Here is a 25,639-nt window from a genome sequence, read left to right as displayed (position 1 = left end):
TGAGCATTAAATACAAACTCCCACTAAAACCCAATATTAAATGATATTATACCCATATGAGTAGTGTGCTCATGAAAGACCTTGGGTGACAATTGTTTAGTAAGAGTACAATTATGGGATTGTACCAATATGCTTTAGAAACACATAATCTCTCAGAATTTTCTTTAACATTCAGAAACATAATGTCTATGTGCTTAGAATTAAGATGTTTATGTTATATATGAAATGAAGGACTGCAACTTAGTTGTCACATAATAACTCAAGTGATCTTTCTTATCAATCCATAATTAGCAATTAATGTGACAAAATTTTCATCCATATTACAATAAAGCGGAGTCCATAAACCTAATGATCTCTTACATATTGGACCTCCGATATGTGAACATGTAACATTTTGTTCTTAAATGTATATAATGAACCAATTTGGCCGTTATCCAACGATCCATACCCAAATTGCTTAAATATCTACTTAATATTCTAAAATCATATGCTATGTCTGAATGCGTATAAACCTGAGTATATATTAAATTATTTGTTTATTTTGAAGCATAAGGAACCTTTCTGAATTTTCTTAGTTTCAAAATCATCCTTAGGGCACTAATCAAGATTAGACTTGTTTCCTTTAGCAATAAGGGGTATTATTTGTTTTACTCTCACTGAACTTATAATCTATACATTTTCAACCAAATTTATCCCAAAACCAAACAAGATAATCACTTGGTGAAATTTGTTATAGAATTAACCAGAGTCATACTTAAACTCATAAATGGATTTCTCTAATTTGCATATCATTAATTTTGTATCATTAGATACAATTTTCTAATTGCACCGTATAAACCATCTCATCAATGTTACCATTAAGAAACAAATTTTTAAAATAAAACTTATGTAACTTAAGATTAAATATGAACAACAAGTATCATAATTATCCTGAAAGAGTCTTTCAATGAAACCAAAGAGAAAGTCTCTATAAAATTAATGCCTTCTTCATGAGTATATCCTTTACATACAAGGCATGCCTTATACCAGTCAACATCACCTTTTACGTCTATTTTGGTTATAAATATTAGTTTATAACCAATCAGCTTTGCACCTTCAGGTAATGGGATAAGTCCTCAAACTTTATTATCTTATATAGAGTTTATACTCTTCTTACATGGCCTTAATCCACTTTTAAGAGTCAAAACTTTTATGGCATGGAAAAAGTTGATTAAATCATCCTCCATCATTCCACTGTCATCCTTATTTCTTGGAGAAATACAACATAATAATCTAAGTATTATTTTTCTCATCTAGTGGATCTTATTAATGACACTTTCTCTCTGAGGTTGTTGAGTTTGTTCTTCCGAAATGATTTTTCATCTTAAATGGAAAGTTGCTCAAAACAACCTTATTGAGATTCTAGATTCACTTCTTGATTAATGACATGTATAAACACATGGATATTATCAAAAGTGATAATGATAATTGAGTTATAATCCAATTCCTCCTCAAAATCAATTATTCAAACCTTATTTCTCCCTCTAAACTCAATATCCTCAAAAATTACATTATAGATCTCATCTTAAAAATATTTCCAATTATGAGATCATAAAACTTAGAACCCCTAAATTACGTATAATAAACAAAGTAGTTGTTTATGATTTTAGAATTTAATTTCTCTTTATATGTCCTAACTTATTACAAAAGAGAACAACCCTTTATAACATATTATTGTCTCTTTTGAGTTGGATCCTTAACAACTACATTCTGGTTTTATTTTTGCCCTTATCTTTATATGCACTTTTCAAGTGAGTACTTTCAAACTTATTATGCTTCAACCTTTTTTCCTCTTGCACACTATGAAAAAGAGCTCATTTAGAGTTCATTTCTCCCTTTGAGTTAATTAAACTCTATAGGAAGTGATACTGAAATTACAAGAACAAGTAATTCTTTAGAAAAACTATTAGGATTTATGCTCGATCGGTCAATCGAAATATGCAAAGATAGGGTGAATTGGCTTTTTGGAATTTAGGGAGTAAGGAGTATAAAGATAGGAAAATTTGCACAATGATTTATAGTTGTTCAACTTCCTCAAAGAAGTCTTCATCTACTACCTAAGCTCCTCACTTGGAATTTTCCAACAAATCCACTAATTTGTTCTTTCTTTTTCAAGGATCAAGAGTAACATTTACAACTCCCTAGTTTTTCACTTGGCTAAACTAGAACCAAAACCCCTTTATGAAAGATAAGAAATGTGTAAACAATAATACCTCTCTAGGGTTGGTGTTTACAAAGATTTAGCTCACAAAAACAAAACCTAAGGATATACAATTAAGCTCAAAACACAAATATTTACAAGAGAAAGAAAATAAGGATTGAAAAACTTTTCTCTTGTGTATGAATGCTTGGATAGGTGTTGGTCTTACTCCAATCAAAATAAAGAAATATTACAATTCCATCCTAGAGTTCATTACTAATTCAAAAATTAAATTCAGAAATAATAAGAAGAAAAAACAAATTAGACTTAAGAATTCTCTTTCAAACATGCTCCTTGAATTTTAGGACAGAAAAACGGTAATATTTAATTATTTTCTATCGAGAAGAAAAGATCGGTCCCCTTGTTTGAGTGCCCTCAACTTGTTTTTATATGTTGTTATGAGTTACTAGCCGTTTCTAGCCATTGGGAATGATTTGGAGCCGTTGGAAGTTGGAAAATTTGCAATTCTGTGCATGGATTTTGAAAACTTTAAAAGGGGTTTTGAAACCTTCATTTAAAATTTTGATCGTTTGAATAAGGGGTTTTGAAACCTTTGAGGGGGTTTCGAAATTTGTAGGCCAGATTTACATTTTGCCTTAGGGGTTTCGAAACCAGGCCCAAAATTGCATGTTTCTCATTTTAGAAACTTAAAAACTTTGAATTATTTTTGCAATGTTTGAACAAATTCAATTTGTTCCAAAAACATTTTTGCCTTTATTTGTTATATCAAAATATTAGCTCTACAAAAGATTACCAATTAAGGGTGTTATCCCTCATGAGAGGTGGAAATTATTCTTTCCTTTATGCAAAGTCTATGTTCATACAACCAAAGCCTTATGTAAGTGCATTTTCTCATTCATTGATATTCGTTTTCTTAAGCATGAGCAGAAAATGTAAATATTATGGTGGCAATAAATAATTATCTAAATACAGAACAAAACATAAATAAAATTGAAAGCTCACATCTTAAGTAAACAAATAAATTCAAAATTATGGCTGATTCCTATCTCAAGATACCAAACACTACATCAATATCAAGTATTTGGACAATAATATTAACATTAAATGTTACTCTTGTTGTAGTAATCAAACACCGACAATAAGCTATGTCGAACAAAATATTAATCTTTGGACTAATGTAATGCTCACATAAAAAATACCATATAATTGTCACATGTTATTACCACAAGTGTCGCTTGAAATTTAGCCAAGTATTAACTTTCATTTGGGCCAATTAATAAACGCATGAATCACAAGAAACACATAATCATATTGATATTTTAAATAAATCAATCTACACAAAAAAGGTCACTTTTGCGGCATTTTGTTTCAACAAATCTACTAAAATATCATACTTAGCCAAAATATGAATTAATCTGTTTCAAAAAATATATTCTAATAATCAACAATCAAAACTGAAAAACCGAATTGGATATATACATATTTGCATTAACAATATAAATAAAACCATATAAATATTGTCCATATAAATATTGTTAACCAATCAATTTCTCTTAATTTTATCTTTCAAGTAAACTGAAAGATAACCAAAATAATAATAAATTTGAATACACTTAAACTTTATCTCAAGATATCGTATACTCCATTAATATTTTATCTTTAGACAAAATATTTACCTTAGGTGATATCTAGTGCGGTAACTAAACATTGATAATAAGAACATGTCAAGCAAAAATATTCTATTGGCCCAATTTAACACTCACACATCAAACCAAATAATTATCACATGCTTATTACCAAAGTTGTTCATGTGATTATGTCAACTATTAATTTCCTTTGGGCTAATCAATACTAACATATTTTAAGGTACATGTACATAACCTTTATATTTAATATATATATATATATATTCCATAACGGAGGCCACTTTAAAGACTTATTACTTAAAATAAGTATTTAAATTTAATATTTCTATAATAATCAAAGGTTAAAACTAAAATTTTTTATTGCACTACAGTATCTGAAATAACATAAAATAAGGTTAGATAAATAGTGTTATAAAAAATCAGAAAACAAGTCTTCGATTATTTCTAAAGAATCCGTTAAACATGCAATCAATTCATAACTTTATAAATTACCAAAAAATGAAGTAAAAAAACATTTAACCAAAAGTCAAAGACAATCCAAATCGAATATAAATTTTATTCTAAATACATATTTCATCATAACCAGAGATTAAAAATAAAATTCATGATCAAACTAAATCGAATATATCAATACCAAATATATATGGCATAATGCAAACAAATACCCCTAACGTTTGGCACTATATGCATTTGTGCCCAAATCCTTTTTTTTTTGGAGCAGTTCTACCCACAACGTTTGATTATGAGGCATAAGTACCCCTCGTTTGATGAAAACCGTCAGTCAACTGACGGTCAACGGGTCCATCTGACGTGGCATGCACATGTGGTTATCGATGATGATGTGGCATTTCCATGTCACTATTTGTTGCTAACGTGGAATTTATACGTGGACCCAGATGTTGATGTGGCATGTACAAATCATCATAGATGATGATATGGCACTGCCACGTCAGATTTTTAAATAAAATTAAAATATTATTCCTAATATTTATATATTTTTATTTAATATTTTCTGAAGATGATGACACGTGTCAACACCATATTGGTTTAAATTTAAAAAAAAAAACATGCTTTTGGGGGAATTGAACCTAGGCCAAATGTTTGAAATACTGTCACCAAACCACCAAGCCAAATCTTTCATTTGGTTACTTTTTGCATTACAAAATATTTAACATATACGTTATGTCTCTCACACATTTTATCAAACACTTGGTGAATGACATGTACCAAGCTATGGCTGTTGCAGCATTGCAAGAGATGAGGATTGTGGATCCTTCTAGATCAGCAACTACTTCCCTTCTATAATTCTAGGAACCCCAAAATGTCCCCGACAGACCTACCGCTCTAATGCATCCCCAAATTCTTCAACAGTCTCAACCTTTGGTCATTCTTCAGGGTGTTGTCGACAACCAGCATCAATCTCAACCTCAAACTCAGCCACATATACTTCAACAACATTTGCAACGTCGGAATTCATTTAATAACCAACAGTAACACCACCACCAGCATCATCCATTGTTTAATAATCAGCAGCCTCAGCAGCCGCTATTTACTAGCCAACAATAACAGCCGCTATTTACTAGCCAACAATAACAGCAGCCGCATCTGTAACTGGTTGATCAGCAACAGATTTCCAACGCAATGTCGAGCATATCACAATATGCTTCAGCCTCTCAATCCCAATATCTCCATTGTAACACATACCTTCACTATGCCAACAATTGAGTTTTTCTGATTCCAGTGGAAACCCTGTGACCAGCTCTGTCGTTTCTCCTTTGTATAGTCTTTTGGGTTCCTTCCAGAAGATGAATCTTCCAATTTGCTCAACTTGCCCCAGACCAACCCCATAATAACTTCTACTGCATGGCCAGCAGCTAAGCGGGCTACTGTTGATGTTCTCTCATCCGGGTCTCCACAGGTGGAACAGTCGGGTCTATCCAAAACAAACATGTCTCAAAATTCAATCTCATTGCCACCTTTTCCCGGCAGGGAGTGCTCGATAGAACAAGGGGTACTGATTTTTCGGTTAATTTCAACAATGACACCTTCAAGTTGCATTGATGAATCCGGATTCTTGTAGTCTCAGGAAAACGTGAGACAAGGAAACCAACAAACTAGAACCTTTGTTAAGGTTTGTTCATTTTACTTTTTTTTTATTTGTACGAGTTCGACTAGGTTTTTGAAGTTTGATTCGCTTCATCATGTTGCAAGCCTGATATGTCAGCAGTGCTAAATTTGTTGATAATTGATGTGAATGTTTTCATCGTGAGCAGGTTTATAAATCAGGGTTTGACAAAATATTTTTCTGTATGCATTCACCAAGTGTTTGATAAACTGTATGAGAGACATAACGTATATGTTAAATATTTTGTAATGCAAAAAATAATCAATTGAAAGATTTGGTTTGGTGGTTTTGTGGCGGTATTTCAAACATTTGGCCCAGGTTCAATTCCCCCCAAAAGCATGTTTTGTTTGGTTTAAATTTAAACCAATATGGTGTTGACACGTGTCATCATCTTATTGGACAAAAAATATTAAATAAAAATATATAAATATTAGGAATAATATTTTAATTTTATTTAAAAATATGACGTGGCAGTGCCACATCATCATCTATGATGATTTGTATATGCCACATCAACATCTGGGTCCACATGTAAATTCCACGTCAGCAAAAAATAGTGACATGGAAATGCCACGTCATCATCGATGACCACATGTACATGCCACGTCAGATGGACCCATTGACCGTCAATTGACTGACGGTTTCCATCGAACAGGGGGACTTTATGCCTCATAATCAAACGTTGTGGGTAGAACTGCTAAAAAAAAACGATTTGGGCACAAATGCATATAGTGCCAAACGTTAGGGGTATTTGTTTGCATTATGCCAATATATATTCCATAATCTCTAACAGTAAAAAAAACCAAAAACTGAATTTTCTAATCACGTTATGACTTCTGAAGTAACCTATAATAAGGTTGTTTAAATGGCGTTGTTAGAAACCAAAAACCTAAATCTTGGATTATTCCTCAAAAATTTATTAATCATGAATTCACCAAATTAAACCAAAACATGATAGAAGAAATAAAAATCCACTTCCGAATTAATCGAATATTATATTTGAAATTAATATCTTGACACAAAAAAATCAATTATTATCATTATAATTGATTACAAAAATTGCAAAGCAAACCCAAAACTTGGCCACTCTAATTATAACCTAGTTTTATCATGATACGAATTCTATAATAAATAAATAAAATGAAATGCTCAGGTTTCAATCATATTTTACCAAACTTAAAACTCATATCAATCGAAATCAAAGAGATGGGGGGGGGGAAGAATCCATAAGAATAATCCTATTAAACTCAATTTAAACAAATTAATATAAGCGATTATTCAATAATTAAAAAAATTTGCATGCGCATAAAACTAATTGCATTAATAATTGCACAAATCTCAAGCCTGTAAATTACATGCAAATGACTATGATTGTCGTATTTAATACGTAAATACTGTGCAAAATTCAAAGCTGATTTGGCACGCTATAAAGCAGAAATCGATGGAGTTTATAACATGAAAATACGTAATCAACATAATCATCCAAAATTATAATACGCATAAAAGGTGTCTTCTGTAACACAAAGTTATCGCATGAAAGGCATACAAAAATAAGGATCTATATCCTAAATATAATATCATATTCGATTACAATTAAACCTGTAAATTATAAACCTTAAAATCAATTGATTCTCAATGATTCAACATGATGAGGTGATGATACCATTTCTTTGAAATAAATCATATTAAATATGAAAATAATCAGGATATAATCATGTTAAATAATTAAGAATAAAATAAATACTAGATTAGCGGAACCGTACCTGAATTGGTTGAAATCCTTGAATCTTTCTTAGGTTGTGATCTTCCAAGAAGATAGAGTTCCCTTGAGTATAAACTCTGATGGGGATAAGAGTAAGTACGAGAATATACATTTTTTAGGACCATAACCCCTTTATATAGGTGATTTAAGAATCAATTATTGTATGTACTTATAACTCTTTCCCTCATCGAATTATAAGTACAACTTCAATAGTATCTACACTTTTTTCTATGACACTTCTAATATCTTATGATTTTATAACATAATTGATCAATTAATTTATGTCATATTTTATGATAACAATATATATTATAAATATGTGTTCATAATTATGTATTTTAATCCAACACATAAACCTCGCAGACCTTCCAAAACCATGCTCTTTGAGATTGTCCCAGCCCATATATGCCTTTCTCAGCAACATTACCTTGCTCTTGATTCCCCAGTTGTTCAACGTTGAACTTTGTATGCCCTCTTCTCTCAATCAAAGATTGATCAAAAAAGGGTGAGTGGGGGCAGTCGCGCTATTTTAGATATTTTCTTAATATTTTTAATTGATTATTTACTTTTGTCTTTAAAAATTTTATAAATTTATCCCTTCATACAAGATCTTACGTTTGTCCATGTTAACGAAGACATTCTTCATATCATATTTACTAGGTTGTCAGCCTCTTATCTTCAAGTGATATGGAGATTAGGATAGTATTAGTTTTTGCCACGTGCAAATGTTTAAAGTTTTTCTTTAAACCATTCAACGGACTTTAAATGTTTCAACTGGCTCATTAGTTTACATTTAATTGTGAAATCTATTGATCAATTAATCCGGATCAGGTACTGAAGAGGCAAGGATGACCCCCCAACCCAGTTTACTCCATTCGCAATCATCATGATTCGAACCCCTGACCATCCAGCTCAGTTGGTAGAGCACAAGGCTCTTAATCTTGGGGTCGTGGGATCGAGTCTCACGAAGGGCATTTCATAATTCGGAGGTCTCCTACGGAAGCTGCTCTCAACCTGGCGTTGGGAGCAGCCTACTATCATACCTCCCTCTTACCCCATTACATATGGGAATAAGGGTCAACTAATTATATTTTTGTTGCGCTCTCTCTATATATAATAATTATTACTTACTATAGTCATTTTAGACTCTATTCTTTTTTAAAGTATTTTAACCTTTAACGTTTTATTTTAAGATAAAAATATATCTCTATAGATAAAAATCAATAGTTAACAAACTGTTAATGCTCCAAAATTAGAGCCTTTTATCCTAAAATGAAACGTTGGGGTCAAAATGCTCTATAAAAAGAATAATGACCAAAGTGACTATTCAATCAAATATTAGGGGTTTTTTTGCTCTAAAATAAAGTGTTGGTGCCAAAATACTCTAAAAACGTAGGAATCAAAATGATCATTTTGGAAAACATTAGGAGTAATTTTGAATTATGCCACTTTTTTTTATTAGGGTTACTTATTGTTGCGTTTAGAAATATATAAGTGTTTTTCTTTATTGATGTTGATAGGTTCTGGAAGTTGTAGGTCAATTTTTAGTTGTTCTAAAACTGAAGTTTGTCTATTGATTACAGGAATGAAAATAAAATTAAAATGTCATATGATACAAGTTGATGAGTTTAAATATAAAATGAGAACCAACACCGGTTGGTTTAATAGGATGAGACACTAGATCCTTTAAGAATGTCAGGGGTTCGAATCATGATGATTGCGAATGGAGTAAACTGGGTTGGGGGGTCATCCTTGCCTCTGCAGTACCTGATTCGGATTAATTGATCAATAGATCGGATACCAGTAGTTATACCAAAACATAAAATGAGAGGTTTAAAGGGTAAATTACGTGTTTAGTACTTAAATTATTAATTTAGATTCGTTTTAGTACTTAAAATTTTAAAATTTTAAAAACCATACCTAAAATTTAGTTTTTATTTCATTTTAGTACCTGATCAAAATTTAACGTTAGTTTTGAAAAATATTTGAAAGTTTAGGTACTAAAAGGGATCAAAACTGATAGTTTAGGTACTAAACGCGTGAAGTTTTTAACGGCAGGATACTAAAATAAAATAAAAACTAACTTTTACATATGGTTTTAAAAAAATTAAAAGTTTAGGTATAAAACGAACTAAAACTGATAAATTAGGTATTAAATACGTAGTTTATCCAAGTTTAAAATGAGATAAAAAAAATGCAAAGTGAAAATATGTATACTTGAAGGGTTAACTTGTGAACTATGTTTTTCCTTTTTATATAAAATGTCTAATCTACAAATAATCTTTACAATCTTTAAATATGAGGTAATTGTGTTTATTTTAAATTTGACAATTTCTATGAGGTGCTAATCAAATTAAGAACTAATCAAAAATAATTAAGAATGTCTTAAAAATAATAGAAATTATATGTGTATATAAATTGAACATTTTTATTAAATAAGTATTTAATTTTCTCATGTTAGCTCCAGTCTAATGTGATTTATTCTTTGAGCACTTTTCAATGGAATCAATATTGCATTAAAATAATAATGATTTTTGAAGTTTTTTTCCCCTACAATTCAAAAATGATAACTACATAATTTTTTTACAATGTTTTTGTGTGATATACTTCTTTCTCTTTTATTTTTGTTTAGTCGTAACAACACCAATTTTAATGTTGATTACCGCCAGTGACTATTAATTTTCTTGTTTTTTTTCATATTGTGTGTTTTATTTTTTTTCTTGAGTCTTTTTAATTTTGAATAATAATCTCTATCCTTGTGACACATTTTTCTCTGCTCTTATGACATGTGTTTTCTCTGTTCTTGAGGCACGATCCTTATGGTTTTTAGTATGTTTTTCGCATACATTTGTTGTCGTTTTGGTACTCGTACAAAAACCATCACGACATTTGTTTTCTAATTGGTTTGTCGGTGGTCACGTATAGTCAGCTCTTTTATTTGGTAAAAGGTTATTTGCCGATATAATCAGAATTGTGTAGCGAAGTAGCCTAACAGATTGTTTGATTTGCTCTCCACTCCTTTATCACTTTGTAAAATGTCTCATTCGACAAAGATAAAGATTTTTTATGAAGGGTATTGGATTTTGATGTTGGTCGTTATTCTCAATGGAATGTTTTCTTTTTCTTCATATCTTTAGGTTTAATATATTATTTTTGTATGAGTATTTTAGTGACTATTGTCTCTAATTTTCTATTTATATTTTGATACGTTGTAACTTTGATTCCTTTCATTATTAGTTGTCATTGTTCAAAAAAATCAATGATAAGTACTTTTTATGCTAAAATAATACTTATGAGTCTTATTTTAGATATCAAAATCTAAATAGGTTTAATGTAAAAATAAGTGTCTAAACTATTCTCTAAGTTAACTCTTTTAGATATCTAAATAATTTTCATTAAAAATATGTGCATAGCATTTTATTCGTTATAATTTTAGATTTATGACCGTTAAATTTGACTGTTAAATGACACGTGTTAAGCTTAAAAAATTTTAAAAATTTTATTTTAAGATAAAAAAATGTAAAATTTATAATTTATTTATAAAAAACTCAAAATTTTACAAAATTAGCAGGAAAAAAACTCAGAACTTTTTTAAAATCTGAAAAATAATCAAAATCCCTAAAACTTCGAATTCCAAATCCTATTACAACTGCCGACTATCTTCGGTCACCGTCGCCGAGCAATTATCTAACTGTCATCTTCTCAAACTTCTAAATTCATAAATTCCTAAAATCTCAAATACCTAAATTCATGTAATTTTATCAGCTCGGCCATTTCATCTTACTATTGAAGTTTTCAATTCAAGTGGGAGAGAAAGGATTCAAAACTTTGTGCGGAGAAAAGGTTGCTAAAGTTTTGGCGATATGCAGCAGTAGCGAGAGGGGAGCGGGGAATTGTTAATCTGCAGTCTTTTTGGCTGAGGAATTATCAAAGTATTATCAGCCCTTGTCGTGGTTGCTTGGGGGAAACAAGGGGGTTTATCCGGTCATCAGTGTTAGGGTGTCGGCCGATCGTCGATGTTGGTGGTCGGAGGGGACGAATTTCCGCCGAAAGGTGAACGGGCGGCTGAAAGGATATTGGGTATTTTAGATTTTTCTGTATTTTTTAAATTAGTTTTTTTCTAAAAAAAGAACAATATATTTATTAATTTTTTTTAAAAAAAATAAAAAATAATAGTAACACATGTTAAATAAATGTCGAATTTAATGGTGATTATAGTAAAATCACTTAGAATATTAGAAACTTAATTTTAATAAAATAATCTTTAGACACTTAAAATTGACATAGTACATAATTTAAAGGCATAATGAAATAAAACTCATTGTTTTTTTAAGAACATTTTACACTGAACATTTATTTTTAGGTCAAAAATAACCCACATTAGATAAAAATCGTCAATCAACTGACGGTCAACATTGGGTGCTAATGAAACGCGCACTCGTGAAGGGGAAAATTGATGTGGACGTCCAGATAATCGAGATCGTTAATTCTAATTAATCAGAGAGTATCATATGTCGCTCTCTTATTGGTGCACAATGAAAATGATGAAATGCATAGGGGAGTTAAACCTGGGTCTCTCCGGTGCATTGCTTCTCATTTTGCCACCGGGCTAGGTTATTTATTGAAGTAATGAATGAAACAGATTGTATTTAATAGATGCTTCCGTCTTAATATCATTAAAAAAACAAAACAAAACACGTGTTGTTATTCCCCTTATATCTGCTCACAATTTGATTTCCCCATACCGATTCTTCTCAACTTCACTATTTGTCTTCTCTCGTTTGGGAGCAATTGAATCAATTTCATCAATGAAGATAATGGATGGTGCATTCTTCTCTGCTTCTTCAAATGCTTTTTTGAGATTGCTTTCACTCTCTCCAGCTAATTTTGACATGATCTCTGGTCCATTGATGCAGAAAAAGAAAGCATCGATTTCATTAGCAACAGCACGGGCAATCAAAGTCTTTCCAGATTCAGGACTCCCATAAAGCAAAATTCCTTTAGGTGCACCAATCGACTTAAAGAGCTGTGGATGCCTCAACGGAAGCTCCACTAATTCACGGATCTGTGCCATCTGTTTTCTCACTCCACCAACATCATCATAACCTACCTCATCTAATCTATTCTCATCCTCCTTCTTGATAGGTTCTCCCTCACAGAATATATGTCTGGTGCAACTACACATTACTCAGCAGGGTCGGTTTCAATAACCTTGAATTCCACACTTCTCATTCCACCTGTGGCAAGGAAGAAATCACCCTTCCTCACTGGGCGGTAGGCTTCCAGAAAGTATGTTGTAAATGCAAGACTAATGTAATCAGTATTTACAGTCAAACATTATATGTAATTTAACATCAAACCAAATCCTCAATAAGATTAATTATTGAGTCACCAAGGATGCATGTGTGATTATATGATTAATTATTGAGTCACCAAAGATGCATGTGTAATGATATGAGTCCACCATGGATGTATAGATCAATCGATACAAAGCAAGTGAAAAGAAAGTAACATTCAACAAAGGCAGTTTATAAACTCCTTAAAGAGAAAGAAATACAAACTCCTTAAATGCTTGAGGCCGTGAATAATTGCCTTCACAGCATACAAGTGTACTCGATGATGTGAGAAAAACACACTTGGTAGGCTAATTTATGTTATTCAATAAACCAATGGACTTTGATCAATTAAAAAAACAAAGAAACTATTTTACCCCTTTAACTGCTGAGATCAACAAAACTACTATTAATAAATCACAAAAGACAAATCCATATATAAGTCGGGAATAAAGCATAAAGACTAAACTCACGTTTAAGGTAAGCATCGAAGAGATTTCAAGTGACCCCTTCAATAGTATCATCCACGGGTAAGATGTGCACTCGTTTCCCATACTTAACATCAGGACACTGATGCACCGAGACAACATCACCGAGCCTAACCCTCAAGTTTGACCTGACAACTTTATTCATCCTGATCTTCGGTTCATCACATGTTTCGTCGGCGAGAGCATTACAGATAGTATCTTTCCTCTTCTTTCCCTATGGACCAAAATAAAACATAAACGACAGTGGTTGCAAGTTATTTATAAGCTTAAATACATTGAAATTCTTAAACTCAAACTCAAAAAATTGCAATTCCAATAACACAAACTAGAGAAACAATATTGACCACCCAGCAACATAATCATAATTCCAATCTACAGCAAGAGAAACCCAAACCGGATATCAATTACAAGACAACATAAAAAGCCAATGAGACTCATAATTCGCCAAACAAAACCCCAAAATCTAAAACAAAACAAATAATTAGCATAAAAAATCTCCATTAACCAAATAATAATAATAATAAAAACAACCTACAATAAACTCTCATCATGAATCCAACCTAGCGCAAGAGAGACCCAAATCGATTATCAATTCAAAACAACATAGAAAGCCCATGAGAATAATCACATGAAACCACGACAAACATAAACAAATATCCATTAATCAAACAAAACAAAAGAACCCAAATCCTAAAATGGAAACCTTGACGAGGATAGTGTCACCGTGAAACAACTGGAGCTTTTCCATGGTATCGGGATGAATAGCAACAACGGAGTTATCATCGTTGACTGCCTCATCGACAACGAGCCGATTCGGTGCCTTATTTCTTTCCAAGATCGCAGTACTGAAATCCCTCTTAGTCCCTTTCATGAAAAACATAAAATTCGTTATCAACTTGCATTTACCATTTAGTTCGACTCAAAATTGATCGGTCCATTTACCAATATTCTCACTACCAATCTATTGGTAAACTCACCTTCGAAATCGTTGATGTAGTGAGAATAATAGATTGAAAAATAAGAAAACTCACCTTCGTTATCAACTTGAAGTTGATGCTTCAAATGAATTTGAAAAAAATCGTAGGTTAAACGAACCCTAAACCCTAATATTTTGGGAAGAATCGGGTATGGGGAAATCAAATTGTGAACGGATATAAGGAATAGCAACACGTGTTTTGTTTTGTTTTTTTATTTTATGAAATTCAGACGGAAGCATCTATTAAGTACAATCTGTTTCATTTATTACTTTAGTAAATAGTCTAGCCTGGTGGCAAAATGAGAAGCAGCACACCTGAGAGACTTTGGTTTGAGTCTGGTGGCAAAATGAGAAGCAGCACACCTGAGAGACTTAGGTTTGAGTCCCTTTTCATGTATTTTACCATTTTCATTATAAAAAAATAATTAATAATTTTTAAAAAATGATAGCACCCGACGTTGACCGTCAGTTGACTGACGGTTTTCATCCAGTATTGGTTATTTTTAACCCAAACATAAATATTCAGTGCACAAATGTTCAAAAAAAAATAATACAGATAGATTTGACATTACTGTCAAACGTTAAAGTTATTTTGTTGCATTATGCCAAATTTAAACACTTAATCCTGCATTAAACTTTATATATATACAATAAATTTAACAAAATACATTGATTTAAGTCTCTCCACAACAAAATTAAACTATTAGTAATATATTCATATAAAAGAAGGAAAAGGTTTACAGTCTGCTAAATAACTATAGAGAAGCTCAAACTGGTATCACATATACTAAAAACTTTAAAAATTAAAATTAAAACTTTAAAATAAATCTCATCAATACAGTTTGATGCAAACTATGGTGTTATATTTTAAAAACATTATAAATTTAATCTTAATTATACTTTAAAGCGAGGGGAAAGAAAATAGAATATTTCTAATGCTTAAAATTCATGATCTAAGAAAATAAAAGGGAACATATATGAACATCTTATGTGTTTGCTTATGATTTACATTTTTGAATTATAGGAGGAAATCTAATAATCTATTTTACTCGAGATTAAATTTATTGAAATTGCGTTTTAAGGAATGACAACAATGGGCGAGAAATAATTGAAGACTCCCCGATAAAAATGATTGATTTTTGAACAAATTATGTATTTAGTATTTCATAATCTCGTAACGTTCCTGTGTTGATCAATTAATTATTTACAAAATCATATTTAATACTGAATAAAACATGCATTTAGAGAAGCCGACAAGGGCCAACATATCAGCAAGCAACAGCAGTGGATTGATAAGATCTTCGCCGGCTGGCAGTATCGAATAGTTTATTAGACACAAACAAATAATTTATTAGACAATGATTTATCTAATCAGATACGATCTTCCCCTTTGCTAGTGGGGCTGCTAAAAAGTATAAACTGAGAAACGATGAACTATAATAATTGCTCATAAAAACACAGATATGGTAAAAGGATGAAGGATACATTCTATATATCACACGGATCACCGGCGCTGCCGATAGACGACTCACTTCCGGCAAAGCAATTCTTGGTGTCGTGGAAGGACAAAGTGTTTCCCCAAACACCCAAATCCATCCTCGTCATTTCTGCTCACTGGGACACTTGTTTTCCCTCCGTCAACATTGTTCCCCGCAATGACACGATCCATGACTTCTCTGGTTTCCCCGATCCTTTGTACAAGGTGCCTTTTCTTACCCTCCTAACTTTAATTATTGGGTAAATTATACGTTTACTATCTCAATTATCGCTTTTATTTTGTTTTTGGCCATCAAACTATTATTTTAAAATCATACATAACGTTTATTTTTATTTAGTTTTTGGTCTAGCTTCATGATGGTTTTTTAAAAAGTTTTGTGAAAAGATATGTGTCATCACTAATCATTTTAAGATGAGATTGGAACACCTAAAATCGAGTAATTATAATAAAACATTTTATTTTACTAAAATGCCAAAGTTTTGTTATGAGAAATTAGAAAACTGATTCATGAGTTAGTTATGCGTAGGGAATTATTAGTACCTCTACAGCGCCCAAAATTGACACCAAAATTTTATCATATCTTATTCAACAAGTTAACGTCCAGCTCAGGCTGTCGTCGATTTTTAATGGAAAATGATGAGTTTGGAATATGTAAATAGTCGAGTGATCATTTTGTAACTTTTAGTAGTTAGAGGGCTCAACAAAGTAACGTCCTATAGTCAGGGGACCATTTGTATAGTTATCTAATTTTTTAATGGTGAGTGACCAAATTTAAACATTATATATGATTTTAAAAAACAAATAATTGAGTTGCCAAAATAGAACAAAAATGATAGTTGGAATACTAAGCGTATAGTTTACCCTTAGTTATTTCGCACTGGTGGAGTGTTTTTATGAGCTCTATCGCGTTGTTAACAGTTGGAGTATCCGGCACCAGGGGCACCGGAGTTGGCACTGAGAGTGAAGGAATTGCTGATTGCATCAGGGTTAGAGCATGTGGACGAAGATAGAGGACGTGGTCTGGACCATGGTGCATGGGTTCCGCTGATGCTCATGTATCCAGAGGCCGATATCCCGGTGTGCCAACTCTCTGTTCAATCGGAAAGGGATGGGAATTACCACTACAACATGGGAAAGGCTTTGGTCCCTCTCAAGGACCAAGGTGTTCTCATCATGGGTTCAGGGGCCGCAACTCATAACTTGGAGGTTCTTAGTAAGGACTTGGACGGTGTTGTGCTTCCCTGGGCTTTGGAGTTCGATACTTGGCTTAAAGATGCTCTCCTTCAAGGAAGGTACGTACCATGAATTTGGGATAATAAAAAAAAATACCATTGGATTAAATAATTTTTTAGTTTATATTTTTTATGAAATATTTTAGTCTCTAATATTTCACTTCATACTAAAAATGTTCATAACATTTAATTAAATAGTCATTTCGTCACATATTCTTTTTTTAGAGTAGTTTGAATTTAACATTTCGTTTTAAGAAAAAATATCTTAATTTTGGAGATTGTCCATTAGTTGACTAACAATTTTCATCCACATATGACATTTTTTTTGCTCAAAATGAAATAATAGGGGCTAAAATGCTCCCAAAAAAAGGAATATGGGTTAAAATGATATTTAATCAAATGTTAGAGGCATTTTTATATGAATAATGTCAAAAAATGTCCTTAACGTTTGACTAAAGAATAATTTTTGCCTATTTTATCCTCCAACATTTTATTTTAGGCAAAAAATATTCTTTAGCCCCAAATATTGAGCCCCAAATATTCCTTAACCTTTGTTCTTTTTTTTATTGAGTATTTGGGGCTCAATATTTCATTTTAGAGTAAAAAGAGTCTTATTTTAGAGCGTTGATTGTTTGTTCAATAATGTTTTCCATCCATGAAGGGGTCTTTGTCTCAATATAAAACGTTGATGGCCCAAATTCTGAAAAATATGAATCAAAGTGATTATTTATTCAAACATTAGAAATATTTTTATTATTATTATTATTATTATTATTATTATTATTATGTCTTCATCCTTTTAAATGGATGTTTCGGTTTGGTTTGTTGTTTATGATATTGTAGATACAAAGATGTGAATGAGTACGAAGAAAAGGCGCCACATGCAAAGATGGCTCACCCATGGCCGGAGCACCTGTATCCATTGCATGTGGCCATGGGAGCTGCGGGTGAGAACGCAAAGGCCAAACTAATCCATGAAAGCTGGCATCTTGGTGCTTTTTCCTATGCTTCTTACCAGTTCACTGCAGGCTGCTGATGCTACCTGCCCTTCAATTATGTTAAATGAAGACAAGCCCTTATATTAGATACAATAAAGACAAGCCCTATTCAATTTACCCTCAAATTATGTTAAATGAAGTTTGTTCCCGTTAGTTGAGGAGTTCTACGGAACAACAACTTAATATAAGATTAAAGAAAAAGCGATCTAAAATCTTATAAACAACTTAATATTTTAAGTTACTAACAACCTAATATAATAAAAAGGTACATTGTCGGCAAAACGCTTCTTTTTCCATTGTAATTTATTGTTGGATGAAAAAGTCTTTTTTTTTTTAATTTACATAATTTTATAATCAATCATTCATGACTGATCCCAGTATAGATACGAATGATATCTAAATACCATGATAATAAATCTTATTTTTTTTATAGAAACAATTAATTTTATTTAAAAAATATAAAAAATGTTAAATTACAATAAAAATTTAAAATTATAATCGTAAATTAAGTAGATAATTAGCAAATTTTTCTATAATCATTGAAACAAAACTAGTAACTTAAGATCACATAAGGATTATTCATGGAAAGATTAAATCTAACCAAGAAACTCGAACAAAGATAAATACAAACAAATCTGATCGAATTGACAAACGAACCACAAAATGAGATCAAGCTATTGAAAGAATACCGACAAATTGCAAATCAGACTCGAGCGACGTGAAAAACTATCCACGAATGCAAATCGAGTATCCAAATCCAATCCGAGGGTCCAAAGCAGGGAATATCACAAGATATTAGATAAGTGTCATCTTGATCAGTCGTGATGATGTCAAATCAAAGATAAATAAAAATGCCAAAGAACCAAAAAAACATGCCAAAAAACATATGAAAACGTGTCATAAAGATAGATGAAAACGTGCAACATGCATTAATTCTTATTTTTAAAAATACTTTTGATTATTCGATTAAATTTATAATAACATTATTTAATTTTTATTAATATTAAATCATAAATTTAATTACGTGTAACACTATTTTTTTCTTATATAAAAAAGAAATTTATGATTCGATATTTTTGTTTTGGAAGAGGACTTTTTCTTTATAAAAAAAATCTATGCCAAGATATCAACCAAAATAGTATAGGGATTAATAAATGATATGATAAAATTATAGTGATAAAGTTGTGTTGAATTAAAACTGTACTGATTAAATCTTTACTTTTTTAAGTATAATAAATGGAGCAAAATGATAATTTGACCTATAAGTTTCAAGCGGTGGTGTTTCATGGGCTTTGGCTTAAAGATGGTCTCTTTCAAGGGAGCTGTCATTTTCCCATTTATACATTAATGATGAAAATAAATCTGATTAATGTAAATTCTAGAATTTTGTTTATGATTCCATCATTGATTTCAAGTTAAGAATATTATTTAAATTGTTTTAAAATATGTTGACTATTTTCACTTAATTTCTTCTTAAATGGTTGTCCCTTTTTCCCCATATGTATGGGGTAAGGGGAGGTAAGATAGTAGGCTGCCCCCAACACTAAATTGAGAGCAGCTTCCGTAGGAGACCTCCGAATTATGAAATGCTCTCCGTGGGACTCGATCCCACGACCTCAAGATTAAGAACCTTGTGCTCTACCAACTGAGTTGGATGGTCATTAAAGAGATACTAAAATGAATATTTTTTGTTGAGGACGCCATTAATATTTAATCTTGTTAATAGCTTTTTGAATTAAAGAAATTCAATCCTGTTAACTAACGTGAATGATTCAAGCTAGATCTTACATCTTCACAATTCGTTCGTAGATTATATTACTATTTCTATTTTCCACAATTAAATATGAAATTTTTTATTTTTCCACAATAAATTGTAGATTGATAAGTTGGTATAATTCAAAAATCAATATTAATAAATAAAACATAGGATATAAGACTATTAAAAATGAATAAAAAATATTAAGGTAAGAAAATCTCATGAATCTTTGAATTAAGAACCTTGAAATAACCTTGACCATTGAAGGAGTTTAACAGCTCAAGAACAAACAAATTGTTGAAACGTTAAAGGCTCGTAAATGTATTTTGACTTAATTTTTATTTAATATTAAAAATATACTAATATTATACTATTATTTAAAAAAGAAAATTTGAGTAAAAGAATTCCCCCGCCCCGAACAATCCTTAAAACACGCTACTTCGTAGTTATAAGGCTTTTTAATAGATTATTCTCACAAAAAAAATATTGCCTTGATTTTTATTTGATATTAAAAATAAGTGTACAAAGATATTGCTTTATTTAGTCCCTTAACTATTAAAAGTTATAAAATGGTCCCCTGACTACATGGAGTTGCTTTTTCGAGTACCTCGACTATTAAAAGTTACAAAATGATCACTCAACTATTCATTATGTTCCAAACTCGTCATTTTCTGTTAAAAAATTAACAGTTGCATGAGTTGGATGTTAACATGTTGAGTTAGATATGATAGTCATTTGAGATCGTAAGATCATATTTTATCATATCTCAGTCAATAGGTTAATGTATAGCTCAGACTACCGTAAAAATTTAACGGAAAATGACTAGTTTGGAACATAATGAATAGTCAGGTGATCATTTTGTAACTTTTAATAGTAGAGGGACTCAACAAAGCAGCTTGCTATAATCAGGGGACCATTTTATAACTTTGAATAGTCAAGAGACTCAATAAAGCATTATCTTATAGTCAGGGGACCATTTATCTACTTTACTCTAAAAATAATATTATTATAATTAAAAATTCTGAATAAAATGATGTCTTTTTGTAGTAATTTCAAGCTAGTAGGTTAATCAATCTACATTTAATTTTGAACAACTTAATAACCCTTTCATCATTGTAGAGCTCCAATATCCCATTTTAATTTCAATGAATTCAAATTAATTTTCTAACTTCCTCATTGGATCACTTGGGCGAAAATGAATATCTACAAAAACTTTATTGAGAGAGATGTGTTTGATATTCTCCTAATTATTCTTCATATAAATTCAATTTCCAATGGAGTTGTTACAGAACTTTATGAACTTCAACCAAGAAGTTTCGCTAATAATTAATGTTATGGATCGCCACTGGCATAGGTCTCGTAAATTTATTGTTACATATTCGTAGTCATTATGAACTTCAGCTATGTTTTAATGTTTGGATAGAACGTAATAAATGAAAAAGAAAACAAAAACAAGAAAGCAAAATAGAAGAGAGAAATGTAAAGGATGTATGTATTTTATTTAGATAATTAAAATAGTATAATCACTTTTTTTGTTGCAAGAATTTAAATTTGATTGTATTGAGTAAGATTGCTAGTTTGAAATTGTTATGCTATTCTTGATTTTGTTAGGGATGGAGTTGTAAATTTCAAGGAAGAAAATAACCAAACAAAATAAGGGTTATTCTTTTCCAATTTCCACATTGTCATTGCGTAACTAGGGATGGGTATTTGAACCAATCCGGAGGGTTCCCATCCGGCCCGACCTGTAACATCCTCAATACGGGGTTAGTGATTAAATTGTAAAATTTTAGAATTTGGTGATTAAAGTATAATAATTGAATAGTTCAAGGGCTTACATGGTAAATTGTTATAGGATTACATTGCAAGGAAGATGGAATTGAAGGAAAAAATGGTCAATAGCAAGTAAATAATTAAATTTGGTTATATATATCAAGCCACGTGGGTTGAAGGGGGAAGAAAACAAAAGGTTCCAGAGTTCTCTTATCCTCTTCCTTCTTCATACGTGAAGGCTTGAATCAAAGGTGAGTCTTCTTATTAGTTAATTTCTTGTTGAATTTAAGGCTGATTTATGATCATTAGATGATAACTAAGCTTAAGGAAAGCTTAAGTTATCTTAAAATCAAAAGATGATGGAGTTAGGAGAGATTACAGATTAGGAGTTTTGAATGAAATCTTGAAATAGTGTTCATAATTGGAATTGGAAGTTGGATTTAACTTGTCATCAACCTAATTAAGGAATATGAAGTGTTAGTATTGGATTTGGAACAGGTTGAAATTTGAGTAAGAATCTTGAATTCTATGTAGAGGAGTGGATTTAAAAGTTAAGGATGTATTGAATGAGTATTAATGAGTTTAAGTATGAGTAGGAGAGTTAAGTATATGTGAAGGAATTAAATATGAGGTGTTTGAGCAGAAATGAAGTAATTTTCGTGTTTAAAATGTGAATTTTGGGCAAGGGGTATCGGTACCAATTCAACAGGTATCGATACCTCAAGAGCAAAATTCAGGAAGATATTCAAAGGGTATCGATACCTAGAGGAGTGTATCGATACCCCCTTGGAATGAAAAATTTTGAATGTAATTTGGGTATCGATACCTAGGTAGTGTATCGATACACCAGTTAAGGAATGTACCGATACCCTATAGAGTGTATCGATACATACGTTAAACAAGAAATGAAATTAGCCTTCCTTTTAGTCTAAGGAATGAAATATTAGAGTATATCAATTAGAATACTGATATGGATCCATGTATGATTATGTAGATACTGAACGTAATCCCATTCCGAAACAATCGAAGAGTTAGGATCGATTCAAAGCAAGCAAGACTAAGGTGAGTGCATAATATAGGTACAATTTAATAGAAATAAGACTTGTGATAAGTCTATTTTCTAGGGTAATTTTATAGTCTAATAGTTATGTACGTGCATACATTATAGTATTTATTAAACATGCATAAGTTATTTATGTTTACATATGATTCAATACATGTTATATGACTCATGTGAATGTATTCCAAATACTTATGTCATAGAATATGAGATGGATGATTATATACACATGAGAAATATGATAGAAGAAAAGATATATGTAATTACAAAGGAAATGACATAAGTACATGTTTATATGACGTATAATATTAATGCACATGTGATGTAATATGAGAGCTCTAGGTATAGTTGGTATGCCAAGAGTCGAAGGTTTCATAGGTCCTTCGGGACATATTCACAGGTCCTTAGGGACAAATCTCATATGCCACTCAGTAGGACTTATACGAGCTGTGGTGATAGCAGATGTGCAAAAGCTCCATGTACTCGAATACCTTAAGTTCTCAGTATATACATGGGCCTATAAATAATATGAACAGTGTATATTGCATTACATGTTACAGTGTTAATATTGGTTATAATAATCATATGAAATGAAATGGAATTTTGAATAATAGTGATGATTTCATTGGAATAATATGTTACATGCTCATATTCTTAATAAATGCATTATTATAAGTTTATGCCTCACTAACTCTATGACTTAGCGTGTAAGTGGTTTACACGTAGGTACAGAAAAGTAAGAAGACTAGTATTAGGAGCAGCAGAGCAACATATCACCACTTGAAGATCATATTAGAAGCACCTTACACAATATGTCTATTTATGTAGTATATGTGTTGGCATGTAAATAGAGTCGCGTAGTGTGTATGCTCTGATCAAGTTTGTAATGTTTTGAACTTATTTATATAAATATATCTTTTATGTTAAAAAAAGTTTAAATTTTCTTCAGTTTTTATAAATATACCTGATTGAAAAAGTCAATGTGACACCTCGGATTCGTATCCGAGTTAGTTATGGGTTGGGGGTGTTACATTTAATGGTATCAGAGTTATGGTTTAGTCGATTCTCGGCATAAACTAGAGTCCATAGTGTCTTGAAAAGTGTACATGCCAACATAGTAGTAAGAACTTTTGATCTGATAAGAGTAATGAGTATACTATTTAGCTAATAGAGATATTTGGTTATGTCTTATTAGATGTCTGAACAAGATAGCTCCTGAAGTGACGCAGGAGATGAAAGATTAGCTGAGAGCAGTAATTCACCTGCACTGGCCAGGCAAGGTGAAGAACAGACACCCTCTGGAGTGCATGTGCAAGATCAAGACATCTTTTTCAGGACGTTGGATGAAATCTTGACACATTTCCATCCTCTTGCCTCCTTAACGCAGAGGATAAATGTTGTAAAGGAGCTTAAAGGATTAGGAGCTCATGAGTTCAAAGGTGAGGCTGAGGAGGGTCCCGTTACTGTGGACCTTTGGCTCAATTACGTGAAGATCATGTTAGAAAGACTCCACTGTTCTGATGTGGAGAAGCTAGACGGAGTAGTCTCCTTGCTTCGTGGGTAAGCTAGAATTTGGTGGACAAATATCACATTGAGGATGACTAATGATCAAGTGATATGGTCTTTGTTCCTGGAAACATTTCGACACAAGTACATAGGAGATCAGTTCATCAAGAAGATGAAGCAAGAATTCTTAAATTTGAAGCAAATGAACCTCACTGTATACGAGTATGAGTGCGAATTCAATAAGTTAAGTCACTTTGCAGAAAAATTGGTGCATACAGAGAAAGAGTACGAGTGGTTTGTTGAGGGCTTACGTCCAAGGTTAAAAGAGATGTTGATTGTGCTGAACTTGTCTTCATTCCAAGAAGTAGTAAACCGTGCTAAAGCTCTAAAGAGGGTTCAGAATGAACGGTTTGGGGAAAAAAGATCTCAACCGTAAAAAAGAACTGGAGATTCATCGAGTTCTGCACCGCCCAAAAGAGGTAGAGATTCTATCTTTCGATCTCAAGCAAGGTCAGAATCTGTGGCATCCTCTGCAAGAGGATCAAATCAGATGAGAGCTAGACAGACTCAATTTGTAGGGTCTGGTGATAGGCGAGCATAGCAGAGTAAATTTAGGCAGTGTCAGATTTGTGGAAAAAACTATAGCGGGATATGCAGAGTTAAATTTGGAGCTTGTTTTCGATGTGGGAAAATAGGGCATTTCATGAGAGATTGTCCTTTGAGGGTTGGAGAGCCTGCTCAATCGGAAATATCTAATTCAATCTCTCAGAGGGGACGAGGTAGAGGTAGAGGAAGAAATCAGACAAAATCTTCTACTCAACATGAACTACGATCAATGGCTCGGGTGTATAACCTCAAAACCAATGAAGATCGAGATGATCCAGAAATAATAACATGTACTTTTCTACTGTTTGATAAACGTGTTATGGTATTGATTGATCTGGGGTCTACATATTCATACATTAGTAGTAAGTTAGTGAGAGAATTGAACATTCTGTTAAAAGCTACCAGCAATGAGGTGATAGTGACGAATCCATTAGGGCACAGTGCTCGTGTAAATTGGTGAGTCGGGGATGTCCCATACAGGTTCAGGGAATTGAATTCCCTGCTAATCTGATGGAATTACCCTTTGAGGAATTCGAAGTGATATTGGGAATGGATTGGTTATACCGCTATCATGTAACTGTTGATTATAGATTGAAGAGGGTAACACTAATCAATTCAGATAGATTGGAAGTGGTAGTGTTTAGTGAAAGGTGGAATTCATTGGCAAACGTTATCTCGGT

At 31.9% G+C, this 25,639-nt stretch overlaps 2 protein-coding genes across 2 annotated transcripts; one reads left to right on the top strand and one right to left on the bottom strand.

Annotated features, from left to right (window-relative positions):
* Window positions 1–12,963: 12,963 nt before the first annotated feature.
* Window positions 12,964–14,727, bottom strand: LOC120176221 (cell division control protein 48 homolog D-like; the record flags this gene model as incomplete). The annotated part of the gene is made up of 3 exons (XM_039182683.1): window positions 12,964–13,768; window positions 14,258–14,418; window positions 14,586–14,727. Coding segments are annotated over 3 exons (507 nt in total), but the record flags the coding sequence as incomplete, so codon positions are not given.
* A 1,265-nt stretch (window positions 14,728–15,992) lies between these two features.
* Window positions 15,993–18,371, top strand: LOC120176272 (extradiol ring-cleavage dioxygenase-like). Its single transcript, XM_039182723.1, has 3 exons — window positions 15,993–16,232; window positions 16,947–17,320; window positions 18,104–18,371. The coding sequence occupies exons 1-3, from the start codon at window positions 16,005–16,007 to the stop codon at window positions 18,294–18,296; spliced, it is 795 nt and encodes a 264-aa protein (XP_039038654.1). The 5' UTR covers window positions 15,993–16,004; the 3' UTR covers window positions 18,297–18,371.
* Window positions 18,372–25,639: the final 7,268 nt, after the last annotated feature.

This window comes from Hibiscus syriacus, unplaced genomic scaffold (genome assembly GCF_006381635.1).
Source record: "Hibiscus syriacus cultivar Baekdansim isolate YM2019G1 unplaced genomic scaffold, ASM638163v2 tig00112231_pilon, whole genome shotgun sequence".
Lineage (NCBI taxonomy): Eukaryota > Viridiplantae > Streptophyta > Magnoliopsida > Malvales > Malvaceae > Hibiscus > Hibiscus syriacus.
This window is presented reverse-complemented; position numbering and strand designations above follow the sequence as displayed.

Bases quoted from the DNA above. Each gene is read 5' to 3' on its own strand.
- LOC120176272 (XM_039182723.1), top strand. From the start codon at position 16,005: ATGAAGGATACATTCTATATATCACACGGATCACCGGCGCTGCCGATA. The intron at 16,233-16,946 runs GTGCCTTTTCTT...CGTTGTTAACAG, and splicing joins TCCCCGATCCTTTGTACAAG to TTGGAGTATCCGGCACCAGG. The intron at 17,321-18,103 runs GTACGTACCATG...ATGATATTGTAG, and splicing joins GATGCTCTCCTTCAAGGAAG to ATACAAAGATGTGAATGAGT.